The sequence below is a fragment of the Mandrillus leucophaeus genome, unplaced genomic scaffold, assembly GCF_000951045.1.
Source record: "Mandrillus leucophaeus isolate KB7577 unplaced genomic scaffold, Mleu.le_1.0 Scaffold145, whole genome shotgun sequence".
NCBI classification, from domain to species: Eukaryota; Metazoa; Chordata; class Mammalia; order Primates; family Cercopithecidae; genus Mandrillus; species Mandrillus leucophaeus.
Window position 1 is genome coordinate 4,966,250 of NW_012101421.1, and position 13,630 is coordinate 4,979,879.

At 37.1% G+C, this 13,630-nt stretch overlaps 1 protein-coding gene and 1 long non-coding RNA gene across 3 annotated transcripts in view; one reads left to right on the top strand and one right to left on the bottom strand.

Annotated features, from left to right (window-relative positions):
• The window catches only part of LOC105535359, a 10,512-nt gene extending 8,870 nt beyond the window's left edge, over nucleotides 1–1,642 (bottom strand). The window contains exon 1 of the long non-coding RNA XR_001005418.1: nucleotides 1,426–1,642. This is a non-coding gene — a long non-coding RNA (uncharacterized LOC105535359). The remainder of the gene's footprint in view (nucleotides 1–1,425) is intronic.
• GALNT1 (polypeptide N-acetylgalactosaminyltransferase 1) overlaps nucleotides 1–13,630 on the top strand; it is a 57,422-nt gene that overhangs the window by 20,926 nt on the left and 22,866 nt on the right. For both annotated transcript variants that reach the window (XM_011974431.1, XM_011974432.1), the window contains exons 3-5: nucleotides 2,588–2,754; nucleotides 8,364–8,571; nucleotides 12,255–12,425. In XM_011974431.1, coding sequence (XP_011829821.1) covers nucleotides 2,588–2,754; nucleotides 8,364–8,571; nucleotides 12,255–12,425 — 546 coding nt within the window. The remainder of the gene's footprint in view (nucleotides 1–2,587; nucleotides 2,755–8,363; nucleotides 8,572–12,254; nucleotides 12,426–13,630) is intronic.

A 13,630-nucleotide genomic window follows, 5' to 3' on the forward strand; every position in this document is an offset into this window, starting at 1 on the left:
AAATTAGCACTTACACTGGCTAGTTTTCATAACTGAGGATAAAAGTCTTACTTGGGCCAGTGTGGAAGAAAGCTGCTTCCTGAACATGGTCTGTGGCCTTTCTCCTCATCCTCAGCTCTGTGTTCTATGAACCGGTCCCCCTACCCACCTCAAACCCTGAAACACAAAAGGACAGGTGGTTTCTTGATTGGAAAAGCTTAGCTAGAATGCTAAAAGGCTCTTTGGTTCTTCTCAAGTACCTTGTGACTCTTCCAGGTTAGGGGTGTGTGTTTGTGTGTTTTTGTACCTGTTCTGAGGTTAATTATGGTTGTTTAATATTTTCTCTATGTTTTCTCATTTGCTTTGAGAGAATATTAACTTTTATGAACTCGTTATGGCCTCTGATTAACCATTTGATTTAAAAAATTATTTCATTTTTATCATCTGTCCTTCTGAAGGCTCGTAATATTGCTTCTCCCTCTGATTCTTCCATCCAATTTCTTTCTAGTGTTCTTATACTCTTATAATCTTACTTCCTTCCCATACAGTTTTAGAATTTTATTCTTTAACATATCATACAAATAGTAAATTTGGGTTATCACTTCTCTTCTGCAGAACCTGGTGTCTCCACATTTTTCTGTCTTCCTTTCTGTTTCCTAGCCATAGACATGGCTAACAGTACCATTTGTACACTATACATCTTTCGTGCATCACTTGATTTTATTATTTTACTTTATTTTGGTAAGGTAGCAACTACATGGCCACTTTGGCTGTTTCCTGCTTCCCAATTCTACGATAATAATAAGTAGGATTCACTTGGGAAAAGAGATTGTATGTGGCATAATAAGATTCAGCTAAATAATATAAGAAACTCTTTTTCTGACTCCCTTTTACCCATACATAGGCCATTCCTGACTTCAGAGTCTTATTCCAGGAGTCTGTGCATCAGGAATTCAACATATAGCTTGCTCAGCTATGATGTACCTGAAACTAGTACTAATTATAATACATAAATATTGTAGCCACCATTTATAACAGAGTTTTGATGGGAAACTATTTTCAGAAGTATTATTAGTACTGCTGAGAACACATCTTTTCCCCTCTCGCCTAGTCTTTTGGGCCCCACCTCTTTAGTCTAGACTTGGAAGGAGGGAGCTGCAGACAGGGTGGCAGGCTGTGTGGGCCTTCTTGTGGTTGTTAGAGTGAACATAGGGAGTGGGCAGTGAAGTGGAAATGAGGCTGTGGGTAGAGAGGAGGTTACTGGTAGTAGGAGATGGAGACCATCCTGTGAAAGGGGTCTTGGGAGTGGTGAAGAGGGAGAGAGGGGCTGCAGTGGAATATATCGAAGGACAGGAACAGCTACTTGTTGCTCCTTGTCTCCTGGGAGAGAGAAAGGACAAGGGCTGATGGGGCCCCTGTGGTGACTTCTTCTTTCAACCCTTTTACCTTGTCATCTTTTTACCCTTCCTTTTTCCTTTTCTTCCAACTGCCAGCCGGCAGCCCTAGGGTAGAGTGTTCAATAAGAAGAGTTATTTCAGCAGCTTCAGAAGAGGAGTCTTGTTTGTGTTTTCTTCATTTCCTCCCCGTCCTTCCCTTTCTTCACTCCCACTGACAGGCGATTACAGTTGAGACTGGGGAGTGGAAAGTTTGAGGAGCTTGAGAGAGAGCAGGGAATAAAGGAAGAAAGAGGAGGGTGGAGCAACTGTTAGAAAATTGGGGATACCTGGGAGAGAATTACATACGCACTGTTTAGAGCGGGCTTACGTTCTAAAGCACATCTCTTGATCTCAGGTTACTTACTGCTGTTACTTTCTCTAATAGGCTGTTATCTAGTAATTTTATCTAGCTAACAAGGTTGAAAAAGAGACCATGTTGCCTAACAAAGTGCTAGAAACATAAAATTATTGTGTGGATTTCGTGTGCATATCTTTTGAGTGTGTTTGGTATTTCTGATGATTGCATGCTCAGGCATAAATAGTCTTTACTGAACGAGGTACATGTTGATATTTAATTATGGAGGTGGCAGCAGCAAGAATTGGAGCAGCAGGGCATGGGCTGTGGAGTCTTCAGTCAGATTCTGCTGCCTCCTCGCTATCCCTGCCCTGTTTCTCATCTGTGAAATGTGGCTGCACGTATCTGTCTTACAGAATGACTAGGAAGATTAAGAGCCTGGTACATGATAGGTAGTCACTAAATATTTATCTTCTTTTTTGGAAGGCATATTTTTGTTTAGATTATTAAACTATGTAAACTCCAGTGGTTCTGATTTTTTGTCTAATAGGGTCCTTGAAGTACAGTCAGTTTTGGGTAGATAGCTTTATTTCATTCTCTATTAAAGTGAATCACCTGAAAACATTCATCAGGAAGAAGTACCTAATTTTAAGAATATAAATGACATCTTTGAAATAATTTTAATCTAAATATATCATTTTAAATAGGTGCTATTTATTAAACACGTAACATTAACCAAGACTTAAATAAAAAGGTACCAAGGATCCCACCCCTAGAGCAAACTGCTTTTATTGTTCTATCACCCCTTCTAGTCCAGATTCCTTTATTATGCAATCTTAACAGTCACTTTTTATAAAGGCATTTGCTTTGTCTCTAGGTGTAAAACAAAGGTGTATCCAGATAATCTTCCTACAACAAGTGTGGTGATTGTTTTCCACAATGAGGCTTGGAGCACACTTCTGCGAACTGTCCATAGTGTCATTAATCGCTCACCAAGACACATGATAGAAGAAATTGTTCTAGTAGATGATGCCAGTGAAAGAGGTAAATTTTAAATTTTAATGCCAATAATTTGCTACACCTTTTGTCACTAACGGTTAAAGCTAGTTGCTATAATTTTTAACCTAATAATTTTATACAAAATTCTAATTTATCCCAAAAATACAGCATTTGGATTCATTCACATATGTAAAAAAGTACACTCTTGTGAGACTTAAAATATTTAATTAACATTTGATGTGTGTTGCATCTTAATCTTGTTTCAAAAGGAAATAATGCTATATAACATAAACTATTATGCAGGACAGTGAAAAAACTCTCATCATTTTGTTAGGATTTTCTCTGTGGGAAGCTGCAGGACTGAGTCAGTAGAGACAGACTGGATTCTGCTTACATCCATGAATGGAGAAATGTAGCTCCATGTTTAGCAGGAAATATCTCTGACAGCAAGATGGAGCCTTAGCTGGGTGAACCTTTGTTCTCCAGATTTTTCTTAGGTTTCCCTATTTTCTCCATTTCTAAGTTTCAGGAATGATCTATAGCTAGGTACATAAAAGGATTAGGAAGGATGAAAAGGTAGGATGTAATATGACTGTCATAATAAATCTCTACAGACTGTTGCCTACATGTCCTTCTAGGAATCTCAGAATTTTTCACAAGCCTAAAATATCCCAAACTATAGCATGAAATACTCCTTGGGAAAGGACATATTAATTAAAGGTGCCTGGGTCAATATTATATATTCTGAATCCTTACTAGAGATTTCACACTACAGAGTACCATATAGAAAAGGCTCCGCTTAGTCCATCAGTAAAGAAACTAGCTTAACTTAGATACCCAGCATTTCCTAATTTTCTTATTCATATCTCATCTCTTTAGGAATCATTGGTGTCATGTGTTCCACCAATGTTCCTGTGTTCACATGAGAAAAATTTAGAGCTACAGAAAATAATTTCCTACTTCTTTTCTTCATCAGCCTTAAATGATCTACCGTTTTAACCTCTGTTGCTAGTATCTTCGACTTTCTTGCCTATTCTCCCATTGCATCTGCTATGATTTAGTTAAGTATCATACTTTCTCCTTCCTGTGCCCACACTGAATACATGCATTTAATAGAAATTAAGTTTATTCATGTCAAATATCAATTATTTGGAGTAATTAGTGCAATAAAAACTATTTAAATCTTATTATTTTGCCAGATTATACAGATGCAAATGAAGAATAAGATAAATCCTACCTTTTAAATTAGCCTATATCTTACATTTTTAATCAAAGAGATAGTTTATAATCACACAAGACATTTAAATAGTATAATACATGACATAATTACATGTCAAAAGGAATAAGAGCTGTTAAGAATACCACATGTAAAGAAATAATTGTTGACAACAGAAGTATAAACCTCATGTGGATAATCTATTTGCTAGGAATTAATCCCTCTGTAAGAAAATTAACCTAAGTTAATATAAGGAGGAATGTATACAAATATTTATCCTACAAATGACTTGTGCTTGGTTTACTTATATGTTAATATTTGCTGGATTAAATATATTCTTCCAGAAGAGATACTTAACCTGAGATAAAATGGATTATTTTTTCATTTCCTCCTTTGTTTTTCTCTTGTTCTGTGAATGCCCAAGAAGGCTGTGTAGAATAATAAATTTTTATAGGATATGACCTAATTTAAAAGGTGCAGAGTCCCACAACAAGTGACAGAGAAACTCACCTATACCAGTTCTGTCTTTCCTTCCCCTCATGCAGACCTCACCTAACACCCCAGTCTGTGTACATCTGTGAGAGGAAACTGGTGTGAGCAGGTGTCTACCTCACTGCTCCACCTGAGGCTTAGTCTCTAGGCGGGGTCCTGGAGTGCCGCTCCAGAGTCCCTGCTGAGGGTGTGTTTCTCCTTTATCTTCCTGCCTTGGAAGCCTCAAATATCCAGGTTACCATTTCTGATATCTGGGAGACACTAGATCTTTGTTTTTGTGGTTATAATTTGCAGTCTTGCTTTCCAGGTTGAGAATCATCTAATGTGTTTTTCTTTGGCTCCATTGTTTAAGTCGTAATTATTAGACCCAGAAACCAGAGCAAGCTCTTTGCTTTTATGTAACTCTTTAAATCTGCTTTTTTTTCCTATTCATGAGACACATCCAAGGCACCATCATTTCTCACCCGGATGTGGAAATAGGCTAACAAGTCAAACTAATGTCCCCATATACTCTTACCCCCTCCCATCTAGATGTTCATCATGGTGCCTCCAGAGTGAACTTTTTTAAAGCATGCAAATCTGATCATTTCGCTTCCGTGATTTAAACCCCTCCACTAAGGCCTGTATGACCTGGCCACACCTGGCAACTCCAGTCACACCTTGAACCATTCCCATACTTATTCCCACTGTCCAGTTTTCTTCTTTCAGTTTGTTAAAGAGTATCATCCTTCTTCCCATCTCAGGGCCTTCGCTTGTACTGATTCTGTTCCCTCTCCCTGGAACATTGTTCTGTAGGGAACATTCTTCTCCACCATCTATCTCCCCAGCATTGTCAACATTGAATCATCCATCCATCAGAGTTCAGCTCAGATGTGATATATTTAGAGAGGCCTTTCTTGACCTCTCCAGACCTGTCATGTCTCTCTGAAAACATCTCATAACACTCTACCCCTCTGCAGCTCTAACCAGGGTTTGAATTATTTGTTTGTCTGTTTAATAGGTATCTTCCCCCAGTAGACTGTATACTTTGTCAGGTCTGTTGGCTCACCATTATCACCTCACTTCCCACAGTGCCTGTACATAACAACAGTCTAGAATTATATAATGAATGGGTGAAAGAATAATGTACACTGGTACATTTAATCTTCACATTTACTTCTTTTCTGTGCAAACTTCCTAATTGGGTTGTATAGCATAGATAGTGTGCCCATGGCCTCTGAATACTTGATTTCAGGTTAACCTGCTGAGTAACTCTATTAAAGAAGTATGAAGTAGGTGCTGTAACTATTTCTGTTTTATTGATGAGGAAAATAAGGCTTAGCATGGTAGATGAGTATCCAAGCCTTGTATAAATCCAGAGCCTGACCTCTTAACTGCTGTGTACCTCACTTCTGATTGCTTCTGGTGCAACTTTACTGTTACAGGATCTGTAATAAAGTCAGAATTTGGACGAATCCCTAGTTTATTTCAGAAGTTATGTAATTTTCATCTCAGAAAGTTATCTTAAGACTTAGAATTTATGTAATGTTTCTAATCTGAGAAGACTATTATTTTTTCATTTTATACAAAAAGCAGAGGTTTATATTTAGTAGAGGTTAGGCATCAGATTTATTAGACTCTGATTTCCTTATTCTTCCCTACTACTCTTTAGAGTTTTGGCTAATATTTCTCAGACATTGCTGTGAACAGTGAAATTTTTCCCTGATGTTCACACTCTCTGACAATCTCATACCCTGAGAAATGCATAGGGATCCATTTATAGGCCAATAGTTATAAAGATGTCCTAATAAGAAGATTCTCCCTTGTTTTTGATGTAATAGTAGCTTCTAACTATAATCTCTTAACTCATGGCTTCATTTTTGTAAAATGAGACTTGGATAGTTCCTAATTCCCCACCCAGCCCTGAGTCCATAATTCTATATTGACTGAAAAGAAGACACCTATATCCTAATGTTATTGTGTGAAAGCCACAAAGATGTCAAACAGAGATGCCAAGAAAATTTGTGGAAGAGCAAATTTTATGAGTTACCAGACCACAGAATCATGCATCTTTTTTTAAATTTTGTTCATAAACAAGACAGTATAGCTTTCAAAGACATGTGTGACTTGGGGACTAGATTGCTTTAATTCTGAAGAAACATTTTAAACTAATATTTTTGGAAAAACTTGTTGGGAGACACATTGTTTATAACACGTCCAGTCTTGATTGATCTAAGGTACTAGATTATATCTTATACTCTACTGCATGAAATTCTATCAAATTCTGGATACAAAGTATTTTAAATTTGCGCTTGATCAGGTGCTTCCACAGACCTGAATTGTTCTCTCTATAGAGTTCCCTTCTAGGATTCTCTTGTTGTAGATAAAAAGATGGGCTTTAAAGTCAACCTGACCTGGGTTTGAATCTTGGATCCATCCCTTAACAAGCTGTATCACCTTAATCAAATTCATGTAATATGCTGAGCCTTAGATTTTCATTTCTAAAGTGTGCATAATAACACTTAACCTCATAGGGTCGTTGTGAGCATTAAATGAGATAAAATATATAATGAGACAAGCATTACATATGTTAACATTGTACTAAACAGACACAAAATGTTAATAGGTACTACAAAATGTTGCTCTTCTCTGGGATTGGCACTACCCTTACCTTTTTACTCAGAATCAAGTTAGATCCTTCTGACCCTAAGACTTGGTTCATAAAATCACAGTGATATCTTTCAGATAACTTTTTAGCTCAAATATTAGAAAATAATATTAGCAGAAATGGGAAAGATCAGTGTTTTGGTGTAATGGGACACACCGGCCTTTCTCTTTTACAGCTTTTATATCCCTGATTGTTTCATTATTGAGTCATTTTGTCTTGTTGAGTCAAACAGGCAAGAATCATTTTACTCCCATTTGTCTTTTCCACCTCACTATGCAGGAAGCCTTTTGGATCTCTACTTTTAGTATTTAATTAATACATGTAAGGATAATCTCTCTAGGGGTCCCAGTAGTTTCATCTCAAATATTTTCTTCCCTAGAGAGATTATCCTCATACTTACTGTATGGTGACTAGTTGGAAAGGCATTTGGCCATATTACCACCAATAGCTTCTCTAGCATAAATTCTGTAAACCTACCTGATCTGAACAATATTTTCTCTTTGCTTTGAGGAAGTTGCACCTTTTCTGCTTTTTAAAGTCAGTTGTGAACTTTGGAGGAAAGGTTTGCCTTATCCTATATGCTTGCCTGTGTCCTGAGGAGCATAACCTCTTATCTGAACTCTCCAGGGCAGCTATTGATTTCATACACCCACATACTCTCCCTTTCCCCTTTTGCCCCCTTTTTCTCTTCTCTTCTTCAATTGCCCTTTCCTTTCTAAACTTTTTTTCTTAACACCTAACTGTCAGTTTAAGGATCTCTGTTTGGCCTTGCAGTTAACAGTCCAGCATTTCTTTTCCAAGCGTTACCTCACTTTCTGCCTCCTGATTTAAAAAAAAAAAAAAAAAAAAAAGTGTCGTCAAAGACTGTGGTAATCAACAAGACAATTTGTTTCTGCTTTCACAATTTTCTGAACTCTACATATTACATATTCTGTGTCTTCTCTCTGTTGAGGTCTGGATTTAATGCTTTCTTTGTATTGCTGATCCTTAAGCATGATTAGAAAAAGAACTGAGTCTGACAGAGTTACTTAGTGAAACATAGGAGCATTCCTATCCTTGGTTAAGTCTGAGCCCAAAGGCACTCTCCTAATTCTGCATGTAATAAAATAGAGGCAGCTCTAGTCCATTCTCTTGGGGAATATAAAGGCTTCCTTTAGCAAAATGGGTTTGTGAGTCAGGGAGCCTTGCTGAGAGTGTTCAGTAAGGGTATGTTGAATAAATATTCCAAATCAAAATTACTTTAATCTGAATAGTGCCAGGCCACACCTGTTTTCATGTTTTGTTTTGTTCATTTTCCAGACTTTTTGAAAAGGCCTTTAGAGAGTTATGTGAAAAAACTAAAAGTACCAGTTCATGTAATTCGAATGGAACAACGTTCTGGATTGATTAGAGCTAGATTAAAAGGAGCTGCTGTGTCTAAAGGCCAAGTAATCACCTTCCTGGATGCCCATTGTGAGTGTACAGTGGGATGGCTGGAGCCTCTCTTGGCCAGGATCAAACATGACAGGTAATTTTCTGGTGTCTGTAAGTTTGTTTTTAGTACATTTGTCCTAAACTATCTGGTTAATTGCCAAATTCTGTGTTTTTAAATAAATATAAAAGTAATTTCCTCCCAAGTTTGCTTTAAAATATCTGTGTAAAGGACTCTAAAGAAAATATCTAGAAGACCACATTCTGAAGCCTGGCATGAATGTTTGCAAACTGTCGTGCTAATAGGGAGTGATTAGGAAGCATGTCGTTGGAATGTATACTATATGCTCTGTTCACCAAGCTGGAGCAGAACAGATAGATGGTGAACTCGGGGAAGACAGCATAAAACCCTTCACTTGTCCTTGCTCTCTAAAGCTAACACTGGAGCAGGCAGATCCTCTCAACTTGTAGTGCAGCAAGAAGTAGAAGAGAATGGAGAGAAGCACATTGTGTCCTGAAATGCTTAATTTTATATGGAAAGCACCATAATCTTGGATAACACAGGAAGAACAGTGGTGTAATGAACACCTATGGTTATAGTTTTTCATGTTACACATTTTTCAAATAACTCCTTATTTCTGGCTTAGTTCTTGTGCATCAGGAGAGAACTTGGCTTCAGTCTGCTACATCTATGTTGGTTGAATTTCTGTTTGTCATTGTAATTTGAGGTAGAGACTATCCTTGTTAACCTTTAAGTTTAGATTTTAGTGGAGTGAACTTTTACTAATCAAGTGGAGCACGGTGGGAGCTAAAGCCACAGCATCTATTCTATTTGATAGCAAATGCTGGATCTACTTTTTTTCCCCATTCAAAGATGAATAAATAGGAAAACTCAGCATTGGGCCAATCAATGGGAAAGTAGAGCAGCTTTAGAAAAAAAACATTCCCTCAAGAATCAAAAGAATAGCATATCCCTGTAAATTCTTTTCTTTAAATAATAGATGACTGTTTTAGGGAATATTTGCTTGCCTGAAGATAATACATAACTCATAGAGAGAAAGCAAGGTGAGGTGATGACAGAAGTATGGAAGGGAATCAGCTGAAATAGCAACCACAGTGACTTCCCATTTGGGCTGTATGGTGGACTTGATATTCTGAATAACTTTTCCAACTGAAGAAGCTGGATAAAAGGCCAAACAAATTTTAAATGCATCATTGAGTTGGCACAAAAGTAAGAAATTTGCAGATCTTGAAAAGAAGTGAGAGCAAATGTGCAGTCCAAACACTAAAGCCAGCTTTCACTGGTAGGGTTTCTGCTGAACTTTGGGGACACTAAGCTTCTGCCTTGAGAGACAAATAAGATGGAAGGATAAGAGACAAAACCTAGGAGCTGCCTCAGGTGAGAAGGTTAATAGCAAACACCTGTATAAAGCTGGGATCTTGAAATCTATATCTTAGTATAAGGCAAGAATGAAAAATAAATCCCACCACATCAGAGAAAACTTGCTGTCTCAACCTTGGTATGCAATGGCAGAGGGGAAACAAATCTTCCCTAAGAATTTGTAAACAATATAGAAAAGGAATGAACAAAACTCTTTTTATGAGGCTGGTATAACTGTGATATGAAAACCAGAAAATACTACAAGGAAAATTACAGAGCAAACCTGTTCATGAATGCTAGTGCGAAAATCTCACAGTACCAGCAAACTGAACCAGCAATACACACACACACACACACACACGTAAAAAACATATCATGATATCATGCCTGCTTGGTTTAGCATGATATTACAAAACTAATTCATTTAATACATCCCGTTAATGTATTTTCAAAACTGTGATTACAAACTTACTAAACACCTCTGATCACTCCTATAGATACTACTGAAAAAGGGTTCACTGAAATTTAACATGAATTTATTATTAGAAAATACTTAGCAAACTATTACACAGTGGAAGTTTAATCCAAGAAAGGACAGCTTAAAAAAAAAAAAAAAAAAAAAAAAAAAGCCTTTGCAAGCAGAAATCATGTTAATGGAGAAATGTTGAAAGCATTTTTTAAAAAGATGTGGAACAAGATGTTAATGCCCTCAATCACTTCAAGACTTCAGGTATTATTAGAAGTCTTTCATAGGTTTTGCTGTACTACAATAAATAAAGAACATTTATTTATTGGAAAAAGGAAAAGCATTGTTGTCAATTGTATATGTGTTTGTGAAGAAAATGAATCTGTACATAAAATAATAGAAACAATAAGAATTCAGCAATGTTGCCAAACATGAGATTACTATAGAAAAGTTCAGGCTGGTGCAGTGGCTCACGCCTGTAATCCCAGCTCTTTGGGAGACCAAGGTGGGCAGATCATTTAAACCCAGGAGTTTGAGACCAGCCTGGCCAACATGGTGAAACCCCATCTCTACTAAAATTACAAAAAATTAGCCATTCATGGTGGCTCATGCCTATAATCCCAACTGCTTGGGAGGCTGAGGCGGGAGGATCACTTGAACTCAGGAAGTCAAGGCTGCAGTGAGCCAGGATTGCACCACTGCCCTCTAGCCTGGGCAACAGGAGTGAGACTCCATCTCCAAACAAAGAAAATTTTATTTCACACCAACAAGGAATACTTAGAAAATATAATGTAAAAAGAAAAGATACCATTCGTAATAGCAATGGAAGTCATAGACTACACGACTGAAATTCACAAAAAAATCTTGAGAGAGAGGTAATGTTCATGGATAGGAAAGTCAATATCATAAGAGTATCAGTTCTACCCAAATTCATATATAAATTCAGTGCATTTCCAGTTGAAATCTCCACAGAATTTTGTTTGAGAGACTGTACAGGCTGATTCTAGCATTAATATGGAACTGTAAAAAGAAAAAAAAATAGTTGGGATGCTTCTGAAGAAGAATCAGATCTAAGGGGGCTTACCCTACTAGGCATCAAGACTTATTTTAAAGCTGTGTTAATTACAGCAGTGGTATATTGATGCAGGAATTCACAAAGAGACTAGTGAAACAGGGTAGCATCTAGAAACCCGCTCATTTTTGTATGTAATCTTCATTTATGACAGAACAGGCACTCATAGTTATGGCAGAAGAAAAAGGGACCATTACATAAATAGTGGTGGAACAATTGGTTAGCCATAGAAGAAATAAATGAAGTTGGATACTTGCTGTATATCATAGTTAAAATCAGTCCCTTGAGGATTAAAGACTTAAATATAAAAAACAAAAATATGCTTCTTTTTAAGACAATATAGGAGTATGAATGAAAAGGGGAGGGATTATCAACCAGTAAATAATTATGATGCTAGTTTGATGGGAGATTGAGCATGAAAGTTTTCACCATTGCCTGTAACATTATAGAATGTATTTTTATTTTAAAAACACTTAGGCCCAGGTGCAGTGGTTCATGCTTGTAATCCCGGTACTTTGAGAGGCTGAAGTCGGAGGACCCCTTGAGCCCAGGAGTTAAAGACCAGCCTGGGCAACATAGGGAGACCTCGTCTCTACCAAAAAAAAAAAAATTCTTTTAATTAGTTGAGTGTGGTGTTATGTACCTGAGGTCCCAGCTCCTCAGGAGGCTGAGGTGGGAAGATCATTTGAGGAGGTCGAGGCTGCAGTGGGCCCTGATTGCACTACTGCATTCCAGCCTGGGTGACAGAGTGATACCCTGTCACAAGGGGGAAAAAAAGTAAAAACACTCTACAGTTGTTCTATAGTTGGCATTAAACAGGAATGTTTTGAAGGATTTTTAAACTTGCTTTTATGACATCAGGAGAACAGTGGTGTGTCCTATCATCGATGTGATCAGCGATGATACTTTTGAGTACATGGCAGGCTCTGATATGACCTATGGTGGGTTCAACTGGAAGCTCAATTTTCGCTGGTATCCTGTTCCCCAAAGAGAAATGGACAGAAGGAAAGGTGATCGGACTCTTCCTGTCAGGTAATTAATTTGTCAAACATTTTCTCTAAAGTGTCATTGGCAGAAGGTTGTGGAGCTCTGGGAATCATATCAAATGGATCAGTGTATTTTGAGAAACATGAAGCATTCGTATACCTTATGGTAGTTAAGGGCCATCTTTCACATATGGGAGTGTTATAAAGAAGGATTTCTCCTCTAATAAAATTAGACATTTTTACTTATTCTGTAAATCTAGTGCACATGAGAAATGATGACATGCATGTTTTTTCATTCCTTTATGAACATTCTGCAAATGTGTAAGTCACATCTATTCTTTAATTCAGTTATTAAGGATAATACTACTTAGCTTAATTAATTGTGTCAGTGTGTGAAACTATTACCTAAAACTGGGTCCCTGCATTAAAATATGTGATTTTAAATTCAGACTTGTACCATCTGGATGAGTTATTGACTGGTAAAGTTAGAAAAGCTTGTATCAAACATAAAAATAGCTAGAATTGACACAAAGTATAAAAAAATTCATTAATCCATTTATTTTCTGATTTTTTTTCTCTACTTGGTCATATATAGATTTTTTTTTTTCAGGATGGAATAAAAATCCTCATGCTCTTTTTAGAACATGAAATTGAGACTTTTGAGCTCTTCTGAGCCATCCTAAAATTTATCCCAATTATATCAACCTGCTACTTCTGTATTAAGAGTTCCTTCAGAACCAAGCTTCAGCTGTCTTCTGTTTTTGGGCCTCCTGCATCTGCCTTCCCTTGAATTCAAGTCCAGTTCTGGCAACACTGAAGAGATTTTCCACTGACTGTGTGCTATTTTCCTTAGCCTGAGTTCTTAGTAGTGCAAGGGACTTTTCTTCTCTTTAGCTGTTAGTGCAATTCACTATCTAAATCAGGGGTTCCTAAACATTTCAAAGATGACAAACTTTTTTGAAAATCTGGTAAAAGCTATGGGTCTTCTCTAATGGAGAAAAATGCACATGTACATACAGAAGATTTAGCACACAAAAAACTCAGGTCAAGAAACCCCTGTATTAAATGATAATTCTGAATTTTGGGCTGTTTCTTTTAAACCCTTTTCTCATTCTTTTTTTCTTCTAAAATCAAAATAAGTCCAAACCTTTTTTTGAAACAGCTGTTTCCTCTGGAAAGGCAATGAGTACATTTTAGGGTTCATCTTAAAATACAGTTTTCATGGTATCTTCGGTCCTTGTAACTTAATTA